The sequence below is a fragment of the Aulostomus chinensis genome, chromosome 22 (genome assembly GCF_037954235.1).
Source record: "Aulostomus chinensis isolate RoL2024-O1b breed Wild chromosome 22, RoL_Achi_v1.0, whole genome shotgun sequence".
Classification (NCBI taxonomy): Eukaryota; Metazoa; Chordata; class Actinopteri; order Syngnathiformes; family Aulostomidae; genus Aulostomus; species Aulostomus chinensis.
The window spans coordinates 17,934,161-17,959,689 of NC_141341.1; the positions used below are offsets into that span (position 1 = coordinate 17,934,161).

The window sequence follows — 25,529 nt, forward strand, 5'->3', positions numbered from 1 at the left end:
AACTCCAACACCTGGAGTTGATCTAGTCTTTGTTGCTATTCAGAAATAATGTCTTTGACTGTGGATCAGTGCATTCGCTGGAGATGTCTTACAGCCTCGGTGTATGGATGGATGTGACAGATGAATGTTGAGGTGGGTGTTGCTCTCCCGAGACCCTGTGGAAAGTGTGATCATAGTCTCTCAGCTTCTCCTTTGGCTCCCGTATGTGTCACAAGGCTCCACCTGGTGTGTGAAAGCTCCCAGGGGAGGGATAGAAATCACAGTCATGGAAGGTGACTCCTTTTATGAGTGTGAGTCAAAGGTGGCAAACTACAATTATTCTCGTCAATGTAATTGAACAGATTTTTTCCCCCCTTTAGCACTTCTTGTAATAGTTGATGAACAACATGAGAGATAAATTAGCAACAAAATAATGACAAACGTAAAATCGTTGACGAACCAAAGGGATCTCATAAAAATGATTACATTTTTATATCACATGAAAACAGATCTTTAAATTGAAATGTTAGGTGTAGTGAAAACAGCCATCTATACTTTGTAAAATTTGTTTTTGAAACACGTCATCGCATTAAACATAATTTGTCATTATTTCACTGAAATTTTAAAAACAAAACAATAAACACAAATGACATCAGGAATCATCAGGATTATCTTTTCTCAGGATTTTAATTAGGATTATACTGTTAAGGTTTCAACCCACTTTTAAGATTTCAAGGCAACAATGAATCGGTAACCAGGAACATATTCTCTGTTTTTAAGAAATACTGTAGCAAATTATATCTCACCGATGTAAAATGTAGCCTAACCTGTGATAACATTTCACCTATTACTTAAAGAGTTTTGCTTTCTTATAAAACTGCTGTTTTGTTTACCAAAGGTCTCACAACTACATATCTAACAGAGACCCTTCAAGGAGGTCTAGTTACTCCTTTTATGTAAGATATGACATAGGAAGTATAGGCAACAGCCCCCCTGCGACTCTTAACAGGATAAGTGGTGGAAATGGATGGATGGATGGACTTGGGTAGTATTTGTATTAGAAAAAAAGAGAGTTGTTTCTCATTGTGTTGACACATGAGTGTTATCATTTTCCAGTGAAGGTATCTTATAAAACCATTGGTTTCAAACAAGGAGCCTACCAGAAGACAGGGATGTGTGCAGTTTCTGGAAACTATGTGCACTAGGAAGAGCAACGCCATGCTGAAATATAACATTACTTTACTTTATGAAATTTTTATTATGAATACAATGGGACAATGAGATGCTGAATCTCACCCTGGTGTGGAACTGCTTTTATGTTCCCTTGGATGATCTTCTGCTGTCCATATGCCACTCAGACCATAACTCCACCAGCACCATACAACACTCACTTCCCTAACACGGTACAAAATATGTTTCCTGTCATCTTTATGATAGAGATGAAAATGGGATTCGTCTGTGAGTAGAGGGCTTCACCATCATGCAAGAAGTCATTTAATGCATGCATTAATCCAGTAAAGTCTCTTCCTACACCAGACAGCAGTCAGGTCAAGGCCTCTGTGTGGGGTCTGTGGTCACATGATGCAGGAAAAATGTTCCAATGCTGACACGGTGTTGCATCTACTAACACAAAATGCTTTATAAAGAAAGACTTTTACAACTGCCACAATTTTCCAAATTGAGATGTCAGCTTGCATCATACAATTTTGCCATCTCCCTGTTGACTTGTGACATCCATGTAATTGGGATATGACTTTTTTGTGGCCACTTATTGAGCCAAGGTAAAGGGCAATCTTCTCCACTTACTGCACAATTACAGTGAGTACAGAAAACTATTTGGAGGCAGCTCTTTTCAGTTAAGGCTGCTTTGCTTCCGTGGGCTAATTCAGCTGTAACAACTGTTTCCTCTGTTTGCCTGGCATTGTCTGCCCAGCATGGTCACATAATCTGTGGCTGCGGTTTTAAATAAAAAGTTTGTCTACAGACTTGGTGACTCTCTTCTGTCTTCTCCTTGGTTAACATGACATAAGAAAGATAATTTTTTGTTGTTGTTCCTCTGATTATTTCTTAATCTTCCACATCATTTGATTTGGCACAAATGCTACATGCCAAGGTAAAGGAAGGTCAAGGTTGAACGGTCCATTACAAGAGTAGTATGGGTCAAAATAACAACTAGCAAATATATAAATTTATAGGTGTACAGATTCATCTTTGTGAGTTACTGATCATGACCTGTTTGGAGTGACAAAAAAGAAATAAGATGACCCTCAGTTTAGAAGACTCCAATCAGTCCTATGATAGTGAAAGTGCCTGTGTACATGAGAACGGAAGAGGAAACTGTTGCCTGATCCTTTAATCATCTGGTTCATTTGGCAGAAAGCCTGTAGGTTTTGCCAAAGACAGGCTTAAGAGACAAAGCAGAACGGTCTTGTTAATAAAGTAACAAAGACAAGAGAAATGGGAGATGACCCTTTCATAGGTTTTTATTTGTAAAACCCTAAAAAGCAAAGTGATGGCTGAACACATGGAATAAATTTAGATAAAGTAACTTTTATACACTACATGTAGAGAAGTGTACATTCTATTTCATTTTCTTTCCAGCAGGTCGGCCAGTGCAGTAGTTCTTAAAAATAAAGTCCTTGAACGGTTCAGGTATGTGTTCCTTCTTCCCTATGTTTCTGATGTAAGGAGCATCAACAGGAGGGAAGTATCACTTATGGCCACTCTGTTCCATCAGTCTTTACAGAGCTGGCTGAGGCCTGAGGACTGGGCATCTCTGGCACACAGGGAGGATTTTCCGATCCCCTGCCCTGCTTTCAGATGGTCGTTAATCTGCCGGCTCTATTTTTATCTGCCCTCTCCTCCCACCCCCGGGCTCTCTGCCTTCACTTGGCTCCTTATGTCCATCCGCAGAGGGAGAGGCTGCATCGGCTGGCTGGCAGCACCAATTAGAGGCCTCTCTACTGGGGATTGGGTATACTGTCCGCCCCTGGCCCCTCAGGCTCTGTACTCGTCTACCTTTCTCAGGTTAGCCTGAGACGGCGCCTTGTTCTCTTCCTCTCCCCACTCGTCTTTTCTCTCCCTTGTTGTCTGCCTTGTTTCTTTGTCTCTTCCCCAGAGCTTTTGAAGCTCCACAGGGAGCAAGGGAGAGTGACAGACCTTCTGTCTCCTGAAGGATGGCCTTAGTCCCTCGGCTGTACTTGGTGAAGTTAACTGGTGCACCTTTGAGGAGACAGGCTCAGTACAACTGCCAGAGACATGCATTGTGTGGTCTTTGATTGCATTGCCATAAATACCACAGATGAAAACTTGCCACTTCTGTTGTTCACTATTGTTTCATTTGTGTTGTCGTTGCTTACAAAGTGAAGTCTTTTCTTTTTCCCTCCTGTACCTCTCAAATGTTTTTCAAGCCAGAATCTATGAGTTGGTGCATGTAAATTAAACGTGTTTCAGAAAAGGCCTCTAAAACTATTTCAGTTCCATTATTGTTATGGTGACAAAATAATATGTCCGCATTTGCTTTTCAAACTGTTACACATGGTTTTTGTTGCTGGCCTTACATACTGCAAATGTGCTTTAAACATTCCTAGCTACACTACATTCCTTTGGATGCTCTGCAATCCTCCAAAAGAATAGTGTTCTCACAGTGTAGCCCCCACCCGAACTCCACATGCTCACACCTTCTCCAACCCCATTAATCCCTCAGCCTCCCACTTCTTTATTTCCCTTCAAAGAGACAAGCACTGCCCATGACATCAGTCACAGGAAGTGAATCTTTAGCGTTGACTAATTTCCATCGATTGCCTCCAGACAGGCTTAGCAGACGAGACCCATTCTCACACAGAGCCTGGCTGCTCTCATTTAAGTCTCTCCGCCTGCAGAAAACGCTCCACAATGGATGCAGTCAGTGCTTTTATCTTCTCCCCCACTCCTGCTTATTATCAAATAAATGTGCGGCATAGAGAGATACCCATTGACAGGACCGTGCATAATGACTCCTGCCTGTGTGAAATGGATTAATAAATAATGGTTGAGAAGGGAGAAAACTGCTTTGCTTAGTCCCACTACTTCTCAACAAGGCAGCATTGAACAATCTCCTCAACATTCACTTAGAATGTGCTGTACCACATCTAATGAAGCACTATGTGCAATTTAAAATGCACATTTTCCTTATTTGTGCAATAGAACATGTAATAAATTGGAGATAGCTTTCTTAAGACACGGAGGAAAGTACTATAAAATCCACTTAAATCTTGTTCTACTGGATTCTCAAAAGAATCAACTCTAAGAGATCTCTCTCCTATGTGATCAGGATCTTTTAACAGTCATGTAAAATTTAGATAATGTGGATACGTATCCTTAATCTATTATAGATAGTAGTCAATCCACAATATCCTTCGTAGACATGTAATATTAAAATGAGTTGATAAGTGATTTAGAAATCTTGCAAGTATTGTACAAAAACATGCAAGATACATGCAAGATTTTACTTTAATAATAATAATAACAGCAACTTTACAGATTTATTAAGGAAGAAATAGAGCTCTTAATGAGACTCCTCTCAAAAAAACAACTTAAGGTAAAGATCACCTCTGAGGAGCCAAGGAGCTCTGTCCTTCACCCTAACTTCTCTGTTGAGCTTCTCAGTGGCCATCAGATTTGACTGTGATTGTATTGAGAAGCATGAGGAAGAGAAGAATGAATCAGATTGTCCTTGTAAAAGAGAGCATTGGTTTAAGTGAAGTCAAGTATATGAAAAGCTTAGCTAAAAAAAGTGGATGAAGACAAGGAGGTGCAGCTGAGGCAAGAGGAGTTGGAGGGATAATTATCTGTTGTAGCGGCAGATGAGTCAGGCTGAGATAGTGCCATGCATTGATCCCAGAATAAGGTGTGCAACAAAACTGTGTGACCCCTGACTTTCATGTTTAATGTAATGGGGAGGTCGGGAAGAAGTAAGGTCTGGCAATAATTACCTTAAAATTCTTTTCACATCCCCATTTATGTTTCACACAGGAGATATACTACATATATGTTTCAAGACATTATCAACATTACAAAACTATTTTTGGCCTGTCACTGAGCTTGAGGTTTTGACATAGAAGAACTCATATCTGGAAAACTGGCAACTGCTGACATACTAAGACAAGGCAGCAGTGAGGCACACTGGCGCTATGCCGGCACACATAGATGATTCTGGTTTTGAAGTAGAAAAAGGGGAAGACAGAAAATAACCCCTCTGGTTCTGTGTTTAAGGTAACTCACCTTTTAATGCTATTTTTTAAGTGATGCTGCTGATTCATTCAGGTGCAGCATATTTGGTTATGTGACGCATATGACATATGTGTGAGTCCCAGGGCCTGATGACATTTGGCAGTGTTCGCCATGAAGCTGGGCAGGCTGCACATGAGAGATTTCCTCTTCTGGCTGGCATCTCTCAGACTGAACTATATCCACCACTGATATTATGGGTATCTATCCTAATGGAGGGCATATTTATGTATCAACAGAGACCAGGACACTGCTTTTGGTTGATAAACCACTTGTGCTTAATTTCTACTATTAAAATGTATATGAAGTGTTCCTTGAGCAGCGCAGGAAGAGGAGGCTTTGCAAACCCAGCATAGGCCAAAAATAAGTGACAAACAAAAACAACCTCCTGTAAAAGCTGCTATCATTTTGATTTGCCTCAAATCTGATAAGAGAGGTAATGCATATCTCACACACCTTTACAAAAGATTGTAACCATGACTACATATTCCTATGGTATTCATGTTTAGGGTTTGTGTTTTTTTTAACCTGATATTGACTGTCGCCATCAACTAATCATCACATTTCTAATCACATCAAAACATGATGAATTTGATTTGACTGCATATCGTTAATGATCGGACAGGAGAGAGGAAAAGAGACAAAGAAGATGGACGGATGAGAGGATTAAGTGAGGATGAGGAGACCGAGTTAACAGTTTGTCACAGTTGTCACACAGCAGGAACAAAGGAGTTGGACACAAGGGTCCATCAGTTTTAACTCTGAGTAAAACATTGGCCACATGACTGCTTCATTAGTGTCAGTGTTCTTATTTTTCAGGTTTTACTCATGCTGCACATGAAAAAGTTGAATTAGAACTTAGATTGCATTCATTTTGTTTATTTCATTTTGTGAAAGCTAGCATGTGCACCCAGCCAGAATCTTATGGTACAGCGAGTGTCTCACATCTTATATTCACTTTACTCTGAAATCAAGGTGTTTGGGCCCTCAGTGTTTTAAAATCCTAACAGCACCTCTGTGCAAGATTAAGAGGCAACCTAATCAAGACATCTTAAGGGCTTCATTTTGGAATCAGGATCAATAGCAGCTAAGAAGAATTGAGAAAGGAGCTTGGAAGGTAGAGCTGATTGACTAGAGGCTAATGACTTCAGAAAACCCCCTTACACCAGATGTCTGGGTCACACTGTATAACCTGCTCTTGTGTTTTATTGAATTATATATTCCTCTCCTTTACATGACACTGAAAATTGTTTATCTTGCTCAACCTTTAGGTTGTCACAGCAGGTAGAGAAAGCAGAGATATCATAGATGCTGGACTCTGGTGAAAAACATGTTTTGTACTGTAAGGCTCTGATGTGACAGGGGTCAATCCGGATGCATATTGAAGACCCGTGAAAACCTGTGCTTGTTTTTCTTGGCCTCCAATAACTGCCCAACAATTATGTCTATCAACGCTGTGCCCACCCTCAATCTCCATGATCCAACCAATCCCCGCCCTGTCTCTGTGGTTTCAGGGTGAAACCCAGCTGAGGAGTGCCCAGAATTAACCAGGATTAGCCTTGGATTGTCAGGGATTACTCAAACTGGAGGGGGATTAAGTATGATTGCCAGTTTGGAGTGGGGTGGGGTGGTGGGTGAGTAAGTGTGTCTGTGTGTGTATGCACATTGAGATAAACATGTACGACGTTGTGTTTCATGATTCACAGGAAACAATTTCTGAGATGTAGATATGTCAGGTTTTTTGTATTTGATAATTCTACTACTCAGGTGTTGTATGAACTGTAATTATTATGCGGCCTCGATCTGCTCAGTCATGGGAATCAGTTTTGAGAACTGCTTGTGACAAAGAGACAAAAAGATGAAGAAGGGTATGAAGATTACATTACTTATGCGGCCATCCAACACTTTCTGGTCAATTTGATGTGTAATTAGTATTAGCGAACCCAGGATAAAAAGGAACAAGGGGGCTTAAAGTACTACGAATAATAATATTCACAGTATTCGTGCTCTAATTTTAATATTTTTAACATGGAAATTTAGATAGATATTTGAAAAAAATTTGCAAAAGCCAAATGACTTTTAGAATGAACAAGTGCCCATCTTGTTTATCGTTTGTAACCTTTGTTGATGTTGGAATGTGTCCCAAATATCACATGTAGATGGGTATGGTGCTCAGGGTGCATCTCATTCAGAATGATGGCCTCGGGGTCAGAATCTTACTTAAGTTAACTTTAGGTCATGTCTCTCTGATTGCCAATCTTTTTAAAATTATTTGTACAATTTCCTGTCATCCACTCTGCTATTTCAGTCTCTCTTGTCAGCAAGTTTCAAAGGACACAGTTGACAGAAAACAATAAATAATAATAGAAACTGTCAAAGCCAAACTGCCAATAACCCTGAGTCACTTCCTGTACACCTGTTTAATTAAAGAATACATATGTGTGGCCCATTTATTTGTGAAAGTTGCTGCACACACCTTTTGTGGGAAATACACTGTCTGGCCCCCACAAAAATTCGCCATCTGGATTTAACTAAGCAAATAGGTACAAGTCTCCTATTGGATAATTACTGCATGGCCAATTTGACCCCAACTGATGCAATGAGTAGCTTCAAATTTCTTAAACAACCATGTTGAAACACACATCCCATTGCTGTGGAAAGGATTGGGTCGAATCACTGGCATGCATCAAGCGGAGGAAACATCTATGGAGATTGCAGAAACTTCTGAATTGGGTTAAGAAATGTCCAGCACATTATTAAAACTGGAAGGATAGTGGGAAACCATCCTCTTCATGGAAGAAATGTGGTCAAAAAAATTCTGATTGATCGTGATTGGCTATCACTTCAAGTTTTGGTGAAATCAAATTGAAGAAAAGCAACAGTAAAACTCAAGTCTATGTGTAATAGTGAAAGTAAGAGCATTTCCATACACACAGTGTGAAGGGAAGTCAAAGGATTGGGACTGAACAGTTATGCAGCTTGAAGAAAACCATTAATCAAGGAGGCTACCTAAAAAAAAGGCTTCAGTTCGCTAGGGAGCATAAAGATTGGACTCTGGAGCAGTGGAAGAAGGTCATGTGGTCAGATGAGTCCAGATTTACTCTGTTCCAGAGTCATGGGCACATCAGGGTAAGAAGAGAGGCACCCATCATGCCTCGTGCCTACTGTACAAGCCTGTGGGGGCAGTGCTATGATCTGGGATTGCTGCAGTTGGTCATGTGTAGGTTCGGCAACATTATTTGCCCAAAGAATGAGGTCAGCTGACTACCTGAATATACTGACTGACAAGGTTATTTCATCAATGGATTTTTTTCTTTTCTGATGGCACTGGCATATTCCAAGATGACAATGCCAGGATTCATTGGGCACAAATTGTAAAAGAGTGGTTCAGGGAACATCCGTCTTCTTCCACTTATCCTGTTAAGAGTCATGGGGGGGGGGGGGCTGTTTTGGATGTGAGGCAGGGTACATCCTGGACAGGTTGCCAGTCCATTGCAGGGCAAACATATGTAGACAGACAACCATTCACACTCACAGTCACACCTACAGTCAATTTAGAGTATCAATCAGCCTCGTCCCCTCTTGATGTCTTTGGACTGTGGGAGGAAGCTGGAGTACCTGAGAGAACCCACACAGGAACAGGAAGAACATGGAGACTCCACACAGAAAGATCCTCACCCCAAGCTGGGGCTCGAACCCAGAACCTTCTTGCTGTGAGGCAACAGTGCTGACCACTGCACCACCATGCCACTGGTTCAGGGAGCATGAGACATTATTTTCACACATGGATTGGCCACCACAGAGTCCAGACCTTAACCCCATTGTGAATCTTTGGGATGTGGAGGAGAAGGCTTAGCACAGTGGTCAGACTCTCCAATCCATACAAGATCTTGGTAGAAATTTAATGCAACACTGGATGGAAATAAATCTTGTGACATTGCAGAAGCTTATCAAAACAATGCCACAGTGAATGTGTGCAATTACGAAAGCTAAAGGTGGTCCAACAAAATATTAGAGTTTGACCTTTTTTTTGGTGGCGACTCATTTCTTTTATGGCAAGGCCATGCATAATCATGATTAGAGGACTAGTGTATCTTTGTGTATGTAGTGCTCTGCAGCACATGCACAACACTTAACTTGCTGCCCTTACACCTGGTGTATCACTACCATTGATTGGGAAAGAAACACAGTGTTGCAGCAGGTGCACTAAGATTAGTTGGCCTATGTTGGGTGTTCTGTGTTGCCAAAGTCTAGCTACTTTGCTGTACCGCATTACATTGGTTTCATCCTGTATGATAATGTTGAAAATTAAAGAGGAGTACACTAGGGTGTGCATCAAAAACAAAGCAAAAAAGGAAAATACATGAGAGCCACCAACCCCATTTTTCCACATTAATCTACTTAATGGAGAACATGTGAAGAATGATTGAGGTTTTTATGCTTAAAGGTTTAGAACACAGACTGACTTCGCAAATAAACAGATCCATCAGATCAATCTCCATGGCAACTGAGTAAACTGTGTTCATGGGTGATGAGAGTGTAGTACACTTACACAGTTACATTTGAATAATCAGCTGAAATTACACAACATACTCGAGTTATGTATTTTCAAGTCATACTGGCTGACCATTGTCAGTATTCATCTTCATGGTGAGCTCAAGCCACCATGTTCAAACTCAGTTTTTCACCTTATTCCGCCCACCCTCTTTCAAATCATTTCTGTATTTTGTGTTTTGATTTCCACTGAAGGACAGAATAACTTTTGGTAATCATTAGGCTGCTGTTTTTCATCTGTTTTATCTGGCTACCAAGCTAAAATAAAACATGGCAAACAATGCAACAGAATTTATTTTTAAAAATAGGAACATATAGCAACTGACAGGAGAAGATTGGACCTCATCATATTGTGTCAGCCATCATCAGTGCAGACATGCAGAAGTGGCCAGTAGTAATTTACGGGGACGTCTTTAACTTCTTCATCCTGTCTGTAGTAGTGACTGTGAAAATTTAAAAGTACTGAAGCATACCAGTATTTACATAGTGGAAAGTTTGGTCGCCTTATGTTAAACAGAAAGGGAGAGTTCTTTTTTTTAAGGCAGGTGTGAGTCCTAGCCAGTCCACCTGCGCTAACCACTCAGTGTGGGCGTTGCTGAGCAACCAGGGATCCGTTGAGACTACTGACTGTTCCTGCATTGCAGTGCTCCTCATCTTTGGGTGCACGTTGTATGTTGCACCACAAAATTGTAATATCTCCACTTTGTGTTTGAAACATTGTTGTTTCAACTGCTCTCTCGTCTTTACCCAGTTGTTGCGGCATCCTCAAACAGGACATATGATGCTATACGTAGTTAGCTGGTTAGCTACACAGCAACACTCTAGGCTAAGAAGAGATCTGCCATTGATTGCTTCATAATGTTAACCAGAGAGATTTCGATTGAGGATGATGTTCAAGGGACTTCAGATTTTAAAACTCTTGTCTCTTGCTCCAGTTTTGAAATCTCTTGTAGAGCAAGCTGCTGAGTAGAGGACGATGATATTAAACAATGGTACTTCCACCCTTTATGGAAGTTAGGTGAGAAATAATGTCATATTGCAGCACCCGAGTTTTGGCAAAAAATAAAACAAATAATATTCTTTGATTTTTCTGGCGTGACATTTAGAAGAGAGGAAAGTACAAGAGTTCTAGGGCGTGCAGTTCGCTCTATGTGTTGATGGACCATTAACCCTAACCACTGGACAAACTATCCTCTGACACAGTAAATTCAGTCAGCCTGCTCTCACTCCCATCTTTTAAAACATGAGGGCTGTGTTAGTGGCCCTACACTTCAAACTAAAACATTTGAGGTACGGCTGTAGAATCTTTTTTTTTAGAGGTGCTGTGTTTGTAGAATAGATGACTAGCCCGAAGAAAAAAACCCCAAAAACTGTCGTAAGAAAGTGTGCTCACGGAGTAGGTGGCAGATGGATCAAATAAACACAGGAATTTGCCACAGGGGCAACTGCTGTTCGATTCAAGATGTGAGGTCCAAGTACAACAGCGAGTCAACTTTGACTTTTAAAATCTTAACTGTACACTCTGGTTATTATTGTGACAATCTCACTGAAACTGACCCAAGCCAAGTTGAAGAAGATGATTAATATTTATGTTCAACATTCATGTCAACTGCCAAACAGTGGAACATTTCACAAACCTGAGGACAATTATGATGATTTTTTTTCAACATTAAAATATACATATTCAAGTTCACTGGCGACCTGTCCAGGGTGAACCCCGCCTCTCGCCCGTTGACGCTGGGATAGGCTCCAGCCCCCCCGCGACCCTTAATGTGTAGGAATAAGCGGAAGATGACGATGGATGGATGGATATTCAAGTTCTTCCTGTCCTCCTTGACAAAATAAATATTCGAATGTAAAAAGAGCAAAACAGTGACACAGCACACATCAGAAGGCTCAAACTGTAGTTAGAGTGTTTTAAATGACATCAAATACTAAACAGGAGATGAAAAATATGTATAATTTTGAGCATATTAAACTCTGTGGACACATTGTGAATAATATGATAAGGTTAATATCTATCCATCCATCCATCCATCCATCTATCTATCTATCTATCTATCTATCTATCTATCTATCTATCTATCTATCTATCTATCTATCTATCTATCTATCTATCTATCTATCTATCTATCTATCTATCTATCTATCTATCTATCTATCTATCCATCCATCCATCCATCCATCCATCTATCTATCTATCTATCTATCTATCTATCTATCTATCTATCTATCTATCTATCTATCTATCTATCTATCTATCTATCTATCTATCTATCTATCTATCTATCTATCCATCTATCGATCTATCTATCTATCTATCTATCTATCTATCTATCTATCTATCTATCTATCTATCTATCTATCATCTATCCATCTACTGTATCTATCTATCTATCTATCTATCTATCTATCTATCTATCTATCTATCTATCCATCTATCTATCTATCCATCTATCCATCTACTGTATCTATCTATCCATCTATCTATCTATCCATCTATCTATCTATCTATCTATCTATCTATCTATCTATCCATCTATCCATCTACTGTATCTATCTATCCATCTATCTATCTATCTATCCATCTATCTATCTATCTGTGAATATATCTATCTATCTGTGAATATATATATATATATATATATATATATATATATATCAATACTATATTTGTTGGGCCGTCTCACTAGATATTGGTATGGTGATTGCCCCTGGTGCATTTGATATTTCTTATCCAGCTGGTTATATTATTTTAAAAAATGAGCTGAGTTTTTTTTTCCAGACTTTTTTTTGGGGTGGCTTTAAACCTCATTTTGGTGCTGTTCTGACCAGCCTGTTGGCAAAGGCACTTTATCAGTAAAACATGCTACTTCCTGCTACAACTCTCAGCAACTTGTTAAAATACGAGCATGCTTCATTATAACTTGAAATATCAGCGCAACAATTATATTTCAGGAACATTTCAATTGCAATCATTCATTTATTTATTATTTTCTTTATCTATCAGCCCTAATACAACAGAATATAAATAAGCTGTACATGAGGCAAGGTGTGGAAAGGTCAGGAAATTCACAAATTTTTATGTATAAAATATACAGTAGTAGCAGAACAGTATAGGAGGTGCATTCCCACGAAGAGGGCCAAAGTGGACATGAAGACAGACTCAGTCACTGTTCCCTCTGCAACAGTCCATCTCATCCTGCATTAACAGTTAGCCAAACGCTGAAAGAGGGGAGGGAACTGACTTCTCCACTTCAGTATCTGACATTCTGACAAGTTAATATTTATATGCTGAAATTGAAATGGAAAGCAAAGGATTGAAAGTCTCTGTCCAAAAACTATACCGAAGGATTTTACAGATCAGCCTCCACCAAGTGTTTGACAGTGGAATAATCTTTAACACCTCCTGTTACATAGTCTTCGAGAGAATAAAGACCTGCAGACATTAGTCCTTCTATGTTAGTCCAATGCCCTCCATACCATGTTCATATACTAGATTTTTCTTATCTTATCAGTCTTGTTTTTCCTGTTGTACTCATAATCATGAGGGATAGTATTGCAATTGAGGCACTATAAGGGAAAACAGTACTCAGTACGGACAACCGTGGGTTATATCATCTTTCCCATCATGCCTGTCACTCATAATTGCGACTGCTGACTCACATGTTATTGGCTGGTGATGGATTAGTAATTCTAATGTTGCCAATCATAGCAATTAGAGTGCAGAATTATTATGTTGCTGTTGAGTTTCTTTCATGGGGCTCTATAGTGAGTTTGTGTGTATTGCTTGATTTGTTGCTGCTAAAAATGCATCTCAGTGACAAAGGTTTACTTATGGACAACTCCATCTGCTGCTATGATCTCTTTCATGACTGGGTCCAGAGGGAGTGGATCTATGAATGGGTCACGTGAAGGTAAAATAGGATATGGTAAAGATTGTTTGGTTTTAAGTGACTAATTCATTTAGGTTGGTCCTCTTTTTAAATAGTAGAGGAGTAATCACAAATGTGATGGTTCAAAAACACAGTTTTGACTCTCAATATAGGAGAGAGAGAGAGAGCACTTGAGACTAATTTTCTCCATCCAGACACTATCACAATGCCTACAGGGACTAAAAGCTCATTTGGGGAATTGACAGATGCAAGTGCCATCTTTTTTTCTCAAGAGGACATTGTCTTTTTTTTTTTTTTTTAAGAGGAAGAAGCCAAAAAGTTGTTTTTATTTAAGATGATTTAAAAGAAACAATATTGATAATTGATGATTTACAAGTTCCATTGGATAAGACAAGAAGTCAGTTGCAGTTTCCATCCATTCAAGTAAGTATGGATACATATTTCTGCTCATATAGCCTAAACATGAATTTACACACCTGATATACATACATACATACATACATACACACACACACACACACACACACACACACACACACACACACACACACACATATATATATGTATATGTGTATATATATATATGATTGGAGTTTTGTGGTAAAATTATCACAAAAGTCTTGTTTTGGTTTTTTTTTACAAAATGAACAGTTCCATTTTGGTAAAGCCTTTGTCTATATGGACAATGCAGAGAGCTGCCACAGTATCTCACAGTAGTAACAGTACATCATCTGGATGATGAACAGCATTCTGGTTTGTCTCATAACTGTTGCCCTGGTAGTTATGTGGAAGCTCTCTTCCTCTCTCTCAAACACAAACATACACTCAGAAACATACACATGAACACAACTGCTAATCACAGCCTGATTCAGGTAGTGAGGCGTTTGGACTACTGGTGATTGAGTCTCCCCTGTGTATTGGAAGCAAGAATCTGACAGACTCAGATAAAAGGGTGTTTGGAGTTGCCTGTAGCATCAAACAGCATCAACCCTGCCACCATCACCTCCTCTCTCTTCATTTCTCCTTCTTTTGGTTTACTCTGTAACCATGGCAACGCCCAGCCAGAGCCATCATGTTGTGGAGGAAGCTGTCAGAGTTCTGTTCTCAGATCACCTGATGCAGGTTGCCTCCACTTATGGCCTCTTTCACATGGAGTTGTCATTCAATCCAGGATTGATTAAGTATGTGTATTGTATTGCGCAGCCTTAGAAATACATATTGTCTTTAGTCACCAAATGTAGCAATTTTTCGAGCTGGAACAAATGATGTTTTCACACCAAGCACCTATTTGTAACATGGACCAAGAAGAGGCTGATCTTTGGTCAATGGCGTTAGGTGTAATGTGTTATTTAAAGGGTGTAGCAATCAAATTAACAGACACACAGCATTACAATGTGGTTCTATTGATGCGAAAACATGGAAATACTGTTAGCCACCTCCTCACTGGCCTGCTGTATTTCCGATTGCTTCAGTGAATGCCTGCTGCCCCTGTATATTAACATAACTCTTGCTCAGGGACCTTCTACTGGCACAAGGAGGTCTGTTTTTTCAGATGAGAAGCCCTCACTTCTCCCAAGTCGAAATGCGTGTGCCACTAAAATAGCAGCACAGCAAGTCCTGGCTCAACCTTGGCTTTAAAGGGAATGACACAAAGCTCTCTGATTGTTTTGACTGATGTCACGGAAACACATCTATGAATCACTTGATATCTAATGACTGCTTTTTTTTCTGTACACCATACTTTGCGCTCTGATCCTCTAAATACAGTACCAAAATGAGGTTGAACACATCCTGAATGCATGGTGCACGCATCCACCAACCATATATATATATATATATATATATATATGAAGTCTCATCCAATTTTTTGGCTGGTAGTATGGTCTAGTCAAAACAATGGGATTTAAGTGGAGAACGAGATGATATATGAAATTAACTGTTCGGAGTCATGCTGAGGAGAAGGGTTTTCCTCATGAATGAGAATAGTAGTATGTATAATGCAAGACTTATTTGAAAACCAGTTAAGGCTGAATTTTCTCAAAATATTTTGAGAGACACCTGCTGTTCGGGATTCTGTATTTCTCGTAATAAATGCAACAACAAGGCGCTATCACTTCTGAGCCCAGTTTGTAGACACACAGCCCAGTAAGCAGCCTGAATAGAGGTGAAATGGGGGTGGGGTTGAGGGGTTACATGCTGACCATATGTATTGGGGAAAAAGGTGAGATATAAGCTGCCCCCAATGAACACAGATTAGCTGTCCTGCTATTTGGGATTTTTGCTTGCATTTCAATGGTGAATGAATGAAAGAAGGGATAGGAGGAGGTTAAAGTAGTGTGAGGTGATGAGAGGATGGATGCTGAGAGAGAGAGTGAATGAGCAATGTTGCGATCAAGAGAGGCTGGGACACAGAGAGGGAGATGAATGGGGCTGAGAGCAGGAAAATTGGACGGGAGGCAGGGAGTGAATGAAGATAGAGAACGGCATGAGATATCAGAAGACAGAGATTGTGAGCTATGTGCAGGTAATAAACAAGGTAGAAATAGATAGATATCTCAAGAGAGGCAAAGAAAAGTGTGTGATTGAGCTCTTGGGTTGAAGGTGGAGGTGGAACCAGGTTGTTCCTCCCTAAAGATCAGTAAAGAATGAAGAGGCTAAAGAAAGGGAAAGACAGAGAAGGCAGAAAAACAAAAGGGATGGAAGCTGAAGAAAGTGTGAATAATGACACAAGCAGGAAAGATTTGGATGAACATACAGTACTCAGACTAACTTGGCCAGCTGATATGATGTGTATCCCTGCTAAGCTCTCCTTTAGGCAGGCTTAGATCTCATCAACTCACTCCAGGTTGGCACCAGCTTCAAATGCTGCTCCAGAGCCCTGGATTAACTATACAGCCGTCACTCAGACACTTAAATAGGGGTCTGGAGAGGCTTATTCTATCCTATCCTACCCCCTTGCACCCCACACCCACCCATAACCACCACTACTGTCCCCAATCAACCACTTGCAGGAGGACTTCATCTTAATGGTGTGTGTTGCCATTGCATCCGGTTATGTAAATTGTGCAACAATTTCAAAAGAGGTCAAGTGATAATATGCCCCCCCCTCCATTTACTTTAACCGATATTATTCCAAGTGTGAGTGTGTTTTTCCAGATCTTCTCATGCCAAATCAGGCCTCCCTCCCTGTCAGACTCTGATATTTGGAGGCTCTGTAATCGATATAGTCTGTCTGTGATTGGGTTGGCTCACATGATTCATTTCTGTAACCTTGGTGATGGTTTGATGTAGAGGCTGCACCCATGTCCATATTATGACTCAGTGAGCCCGTGTGCAGAGGAGAGGCTGGTAAGGGGAGGTATTGATTAGTCCTTCACTTTCCCTGCCCTCTTTGCTCTCCCCTCTATCTCCTTTTATCCATCTTTTCTCTCACTCACCATGCTGCTTTGATAGTTTGGCCATAATTTGAAATGACATTGTGTTCTCAAGAAATGATTATTTAACCCTAAATGTTCCCTTGGGTCTTAATGTTTATCTCTTCTATTCTCTCTCCCTTCTCAACCCCCCATCCCACAATCTTTCTCCCATCTTTCTCTGATTTCAGAATTCAATCAGACACAACCTGTCGCTGCATAGTCGCTTCATCCGTGTGCAAAACGAAGGGACAGGGAAAAGCTCCTGGTGGATGCTAAATCCAGAAGGAGGGAAGATGGGTAAGGGACCAAGGCGACGTGCAGCCTCTATGGACAATGGCACCCGCTACCTGAAGACCAAGGGTCGCATTAGTCGGAAGAGATCAGGGGCAATAGGCCTTGGTCGGGAACAAGGTAAGGGAGCTGGATCTACAATGCAGAGTTCCCCAGAACATGGAAGTCCAGCTGGTAAAGGTGGTGTGAGTATGGGGGGTGAGGAGTATGACACCTGGACGGACCTTCATTCTCGTACATCATCTTCTGCATCTACTCTGAGCGGTTGCCTTTCACCCATCCTGGCTGAGGCAGAGGCTGACGAACCAGAAGAGGGGGGGCTATCCTGCTCAGCCTCCCCACGACTTTACCCCAGCCCCACCAGCACCCGCTCCCCAGCCCTGGGCACAGGAGGCCACTGTCCCAATGTGGAGCTACCCCAGCTGACTGATTTGACTGGGTCTATCAGTCTTGATGAGAGCAGGTACCACCAGCCATCCCAAATCAAATGCAATGGATATCCTTTTGTGCCTGCGCCCAAGGCAGAGGGCTCATACCGTGGGCCTATGTATGGGCAGACCTCCATGGGTATGCTCCGCCACCACACTCCCATGGAGACCATCCAGGAAAACAAGCCAGTAAGCTTCCAGCTCCCAGTAAGGGGCTACTCTGAGAATAATGCCCTGCAGAGTTTGCTGACTGGTGGTCCACCATACTGCAACAAAGACACAGTCCTGGGCCAGGGACAGGAAACCCATACAATCATGACACAGGGAACCAATGGCATTCACAACCAGCACAGCCACAATCAGAGTCAAAGCCACAATCATAACCACAATCCTAGCCAGGATCACACACACAATCGCACTCTACACAATGGCCACAGCTCTGTCCAGAACACAAGTCATCATCAGAACCACAATCAGGGTCACAAACACCAAGCCAGCCTCAACTACAGCCACAGGCACAAACCCCACCCTTCACATGACTATGTTCCAAGTCACGAGCACAGTCACAGTAACAAAGGAAACCCCAGCCATGACCACAACCCTCGTCACATGCACACTCACAACACCCACAACCCACATAACCCTATGCACAGGGGGCCTCACCCCCAGACTCTTTCCCCACGGGTGAGCACTGACATTCAGCAGCCCTACAGCCTCAAGACCTCTAACCACTATAGTAGCCGCTCCCATCTCCCGACATCAGCATCCCTGCCACCTAATCCTGCCAGTGTCATGGATGTTCCCCAAGACCCGTGCCGCCTGGCATCCGCACCTCACCCTCGCCACCAGCCTTACCCTGGAGCTCACCATCATGATATGACAGAGTCTTGGCAGGGTTACTATCATAACAATCACCAGTCAGGGAATGCTGGTTACCAGGGGAACCCACACAACTCCCTCACTAGAATGGCTGGTAATATAGACATGGACAATGTCTCCAACAGCCTGGACTGTGATGTAGACTCTATCCTGCTCAATGACTATATGGACACAGAAAGTATGGACTATAACTTTGATGGCTTTCTGTCCCAAGGTGTGGGCATGGGGATGGGCATGAGTTTAGGAATGTTTGCTTGTTCTCCCCCAGTCCACAGCAACCAGAGCTGGGTGCCAGGGTGAATCAATGCCTAAGGGCATGCATAAACACATGACCGAGAAAGCTCATCTTTTGGGCCAGGCTGGTGGGCTGTACCCTTGGACTGACTGACTGTGATTCTACTTTTATGAGACTGTAGAAAAAAATATGTATTGTCATTTTTTTTCCCCGGGGGACTACCCACAGCCCAACTTCCTAATTTCCTCTATTTCTACTCCTTTTTTTTAATAATGCCTTCTGTTTCCATATGAACCTACATTCATTCAACCTTATGGTAAAGCCCCTACCGTGCATTCCCCTAAGTTTTTTTGAGCTGTCCTCCCAATCTCTTTTTGCCTGTCCAAAGCTCTTAAGCACTTTACATTCATTCTCTCATACAGATGCAGTAATACAAGACCAGGCAAAGTCTCATTGTGTGTTTGCTTAAATTTAATGTATGCAATTCATTTTACAGTATTATCTCCTACAAAGGATGTGGTTTTTGACTTGAGAATATGATCAAACAGCTGCATAAATAGCTTTCAATGTAGAGGTGCTCTCAGGTTGGGGGTTAAAAGGCAGCAGAGGCTTTGAGGTTTAAGGATGAAGAAAACATTAGCTTTTTCTATGGAGTAAGACTGAAAGGAGGAATAGAAGGGAAAGGAGTGTGATTTCTACCCTCCCTAGTGGACAATTGTGTTTTCTACTCTGCTCAGCACAGGAGGACAGTCATCCATCACCAACACTCATCTGAAATGCAACATCCCTTCTTTAATCTCCAAAGTAATGCTGGAGTGATGCATCACTATTGCAAATCTAATGTGCCACTCTGTGTTTTTTCACTCCCCCCACTCCCACCCCACACCATCCCCTTTAAACTCCGGACACACTGGCTTAATGTGTTTTGGTGAAAGTGATGATTAAAGTCACTCTCTGCACTAAATGGGGGAGGGATTGGAAGGGGCGTTGTTGTGGAGGAGGGCACTGAGGGGAGATGATATGAGAGGAGAAATGCAAATATTCCCTCTGTGCCTCTTCCTCTCCATTTTGTGTATTTATGTAGCTTTCCCTGTAATGAAATAAGCAACGATCAGAGCCTGTTGTACATCCGAAGGAGCTCTCTGATTGGCTTGTACTGGACTGCCTCACTGTGGCTCCTTCACCGACTGACCCCAGAACAGCTTAGCGAGCAGCTGTGGTGAGGCCAGGATGTTGATGGAGCTGCCATCCTGACACCCCAGGCAACCTTGTCTAATTCACTAACACACAGGTTCAAGCCCCGTATGTGCTTTTTACTCCTGTGAATTGCACACTGATGAACAGCGTCAGCAGATTGCTATTTGGTGCTATCTCTTCTTCCCAGGCTTCCTCCTATCACACCGCCCTATCCCGAGGTTACTCGGAGGGTAAAGAAGAGTAATTAACCGCCAAGCAAGATGGATGATTTATGCAAGTGTATGTATTCACTCATCGGCACAAAGTCATAATTTTTACCCCACGAAGCACAAGGAGGACAATTTTTGAGAGATGGTGTCCAGTGACAAACTAAAGCAACTGTCAAGCAGTGTGCTTAGTGTCCTTCAAGCACACCCTTTCCCACCCTGTCCTGGACATAGCTTTACTTTGCTGTTGTCCTTTCTTTGTGCTCATTTTGTGATTGTATAGTTGTCTGTCCTGTTCTAATACGAGCATCAGTAAGAGCTTTGTATTTTATTTTCTTCATTCCAAGAGGGTAAAACAAAAGGGATAATCGGCAACCTCTGTCCTCATACCTTTCCCCGTTCAAGATAGAGAGAATAGGAAGAAATGGGAGATGAAAGGTAGACAGATACAGAAACAGACTGAATGGGAGGGCAGAAGTTCTATGTGGAGGGAGGATCACTGGGTCTGGAGAAATTTTCCAGCTCAGTAGCTTTCTGTAGAGTTGGCTGTTTGAATCAGGCCAAATGTCAAGTGCTACTCAGCCAGCTCCAGCGAGGTTTGACCAGAAAGCCACTTCTCGCTCCTGATCAAGGACAATGACGGGTATTTCCATACAGATTTCTTATGCTTTCTTCTGTCCTTTTCATGAGTTAAGATAGCCCATTATTGTAACCCCACTGTGATTTGTTCTCTGGCCTGTGTGGACTTGTGTATCATGCTTTTTGTGTGTGTGTGTGTGCGTCTGGTGTGCTTGTGTGTGTGTCTGGCGTGCGTGTGTGTGTGTGCTTGTGTGTGTGTGTCACACAGTGATGTAGACGAAGGGAATAATGTTGAGAACTGACTAGTCCTGGTATTACCCATGCCTGGCCGAGTAAAACATGCATAATATATACAGTTTATATTTATTGGTAAGGGAGATTGGTCTGTGGAGGACCATTAACATCTCTTACTGATTTGTCTTCTTGGTGACTTATTCAGTCTTACCACATTTCATTCTGTAAATAATCTATATTGAGAAAATTGTATTATAATTTTTTTTTTTCAAATACCAATTTCTTTTCTAAAAATGATGTATCTGCTCATCTGGTGACCGTAAAATAAAAACAAAATGGAACATCGAAAATTTTCATGTCTCTTGTTTATACAGTACACAATCACAGCGGCACTACTCTCAGGTAAACACTCTGCATATTCTGCATATGAACTGTTGAACTATCTTTAGTTTGAAACAGTTTCAAACAAAAAATGCTAATTCCTATGTTATTCCAATGTCTGATATCAGATTCACCTCTTGGATGAATAAATGCCACAATGAACCCTTGACTGGGGGAGGAAACAGGTTGAGACCTTCAGGAAGTCCAAGTGAGATGGGTCCTCTCTTCCAGGACACACAAACATGCATTGTACAGTCCATGCATATTCAGAGTACAGAGAAAGTCATTGGTTTCAAACTTCAATTGTAAAATTAGACTACAAATAAGAGAGGAATATTGCGCAGTAACAATGATACACCAACAGGAAACACAAGCAGTCGAACAATCAAGTCCGCACATTCTGTATGTTAGAGGACAAACTTAAGAATGCCATATTTACAGAAACAAAGGTTGCAAGGATGCAGAAACAATTCCACTTGATTTGAAACTTACAGAGTTGCTCTGAAGCTTTAGTTAGTTGATATTAAAATAATGTTTCCTCACATTTTTTCTCTGCTCTGTTTGAGTTTGTATTCAAACATAAACTCTGCCTCTCACCTGATGGCAGCTGGGATGGGCTTCATCCCCTGTGACCCTTAACAGGAATAAGCGGTAGAAAATGGATGGATGGACATGTACTTTGTCACAATACTCCTCTAAGCAACTTGGCCAATTGAATGTTCCTTTTTACAAACAGAAATGACCACAGTGACTAAGTCTGAGTAAGATTCTTAAAGATTGGAATTACGTTTTTTTTTTAAAAATATCATCAATTCTATATTTTTTGTGTGTGCATGTGCAAATTATTTATTAATATGTATGTTTCTGAACACTTGTGTATGTCTAGACTAGATGTATGTTTATGTTTGTGCTCTACATGTGCATTTTTTGTGTGTGTATCCAGTCTAGCGCCTGTGTGATAAGGCTCGTTAGCAACCCGATGCTGTGCCACAGCTGTGCCTGTCCCAGTGGAGGCCTCCTCACTGGGGGACTGACTGCATCTGAACTGCCATACTGTGCCACACACACACACACACACACACACACACACACATGCCTGCATCCTCATCACCCCCTCACTATTGTTGCTTTGTGCAATGGAGAAAGAGTCTACGCAATACATACTTAACAGCAGCTCGCCTGACAAGATGGCTGATCCTTACACACCTGGGAAGATGGCGGCACCTAGCACATGTTCATTCACACAATCATGTTCAGGGGACATTACACATACTAACATTAATATCCTGGAGGGATACACAATTTATAACCATTATTTACATTTGGCTGAGGATTCAGGCAGTGTCTAATGGTAAAAAGCTGGACATTAATCATAGATACATCAGCACTTAGTTCATCGATGCATATCAGTATGACATGGATATGCTCATTTCTGGCATCAACAACTGCTGTAGGAGACTGCACTTCACAGTGTGTTTGCTTAAAGACTGAGTGAAGCTGTCACATCCAGAGGATACTACAAACTGCAGAACAGCTCCTTGACTCTGGAGTCTTTTGACGCTGAGCCTCAAATCAAGAGTGAAGGCACTATGTGTGACTTAAGTGCAATTTAAGCCAAATTTGCAAGCACACTAGTCCCATGTCTGACCGCCCCCCCCCCCACCACACACACACATGATTGAAATGAACATTTTGTTGTATTAGAGGTATTGCGAGGCAGCAAACCAACCTGTGCTCTTCTATTCCACATTAAGATAGATAAATCAAAGTCTATAAATGGACTGCATTTATATAGAACTTTTGGAGTCCAGTACAAACCCATTCCTATATTTAACCTTCACAAAAACATTCATTGTTGGCAGAGCGGCTATATAAGGTGCTCACTTGCCAATGTATTCACACGTTGCATCAGGGGCAATTTGGGGTTCAGTATCAAATTCAAAGAGACTTGGATAAAATCTCTGGAGAAGCTTAGTATGGAGCTGGTAAACCTCTGATTACTAGACAGTGCAAGCAGGAGAATCTAGATGGGCAAATGACTGACTGTATCCACTCATAACACAATGAATTGTACACACTGTCTACCCTGTCAAAGTCTGATTCACAACCAGTATCGCACTAATGATAATACCATGTAAACCTGCTTGTGAAGTTTTGCTCAAGAATGCAATTTGCCCTTGTTTTGGGCCTTTTCCATGTGGAAAAGTGTAAGAAGTGAATTTGAGCCAAAAAGAGTCCAAAATTTAAAAAAGGTATGAAAAAAAAGAAAATATCAAACTACAAGTCCTGAAGATGTGCAAAGGTTTTCTTCAAAAGCTCTGTTTCTGATATTGTTAACCCTATATCCAGCAAGGACCTAAAAATGGTAACTTCTGCAGAAATCTAAAATAGCGTTTTTATGCGGGTTAGTGCAACCAGAGAACGACTTGACTTCTCTCAGTTGCTATTTATGTCATATAATGATACACACACACACACACACACACACATATATATATATATATATATATATATATATATATATAAAGTTGAGTTTCTTACAAGCTTGTATTCATTTCATTTGTGTTTTTCTTACAATGTTATATATTTTATTTATTATGTATATTTTATATACACCATTTAGTAAATGTTTTGCCCTGGATGGACAAGAAACCATTTATTTTTACTTCAGTGACCTCTTTAAACATAAAAATGGAAATATTCTTTAAATGCTACAAAATGTTAGAATAAATAATAAGTATTGTTATGTCCTGCAATGACACTCTAGAGTGGAAGTTTTGAATTTCCAAGTATTTCAATGAGTCCCCAATAAAGGGTTATAGAAGATGACAGGAGAAATATTGAAAATCACAAGCTTCTTCAATGGGTGGAGGTTTACCTCAATAATTATTCAAAATAAAATATAGTAGTATTGAGGAAATTATTATTATTTTTATTATTATTATTATTATTATTATTATTATTATTATACATGTTTCTATTGTTTAAATTGGATTATTTATCTATCCATGTTAGCTTTAGTCATTGCAGGGTTGTAAGGGTCATCTCAACTGTCACTGGGTGAGAGATGACAGACACTCTGGGCAGGTCACCAGTCCATCACAGGGCTGACATGTATACAAATAACTGTTCGCCCTCATAAACCTCAACACTTAAACCTATGGGGAATTTACAGTCTCAAATAACCTAACATACATTTTTGGGTGTTTTGGAGAAAACTGGAACTCATGCTTTGCTGATCTACCAATAGCTACACTGTTGTGCCTGTGGTAACCCAACATTTGCGGACACTCAATTACAAAAAAAACAAAACAAAACAGATGTGTTTGTATTACCAGGTCTCTGACTGTGCATTCACACCAAAAGATTCATGATCCCCAGTGAGTGCAGGTCTCTGGCCAATATCAGTATGTAGAAGAGCTCCTGGCTCTCTAGGAATTTTTCAAGGATGATTAAATGTACCCGTAATTGTGCATAATTTAAAGGCTTAAAACAACTGAACAAACCCTTAAAACAATGGGGATTTATCCCTTAAAACTGATATTTATGTCTGTAAGAAATGCATACACCTCTTCCAGTTATGTTTTTTTTTATGACAGTACACAAACAATGACATTATTGTACTGCTACTGGAACCTGGTGATTGCTTGTTCTCTTTTATTACCAACATGAAACAGATCTTGGTACAACAGTTGCTGTGGGAAGAAAATCTAATCCTAATTTGCTATTGGTTGCTGCTTCAGTGGTGGTGCTGCTAATTTGAATAAAATTAAACTCAACTTCAACTCCCCGTGCTTGGTAATGTACTGCTAACTACTGTGTTGGAAGCTGAAGCTCTTGTCTTATACTGTCATTGAAAATAAATGGCAGCCTGCTGCTTTTGTCACTCATGGATCTTTCAGTGTGAGAATACAGCAACTGTGTGCAACCATTAGTGCTGGCGAGTTGTACTAGAAAGGCAACTTTGAGAATCATGGGTGTTCATT

The 25,529-nt window shown here is 40.9% G+C and overlaps 1 protein-coding gene across 2 annotated transcripts in view; it reads left to right on the forward strand.

Moving 5' to 3' along the window:
* Positions 1-21,498, forward strand: part of foxo6b (forkhead box O6 b) — a 50,290-nt gene extending 28,792 nt beyond the window's left edge. For both annotated transcript variants that reach the window (XM_086193885.1, XM_086193886.1), the window contains one exon: positions 17,302-21,498. In XM_086193885.1, coding sequence (XP_086050011.1) covers positions 17,302-19,011 — 1,710 coding nt within the window. In that variant the 3' untranslated portion in view covers positions 19,012-21,498. The remainder of the gene's footprint in view (positions 1-17,301) is intronic.
* Positions 21,499-25,529: the final 4,031 nt, after the last annotated feature.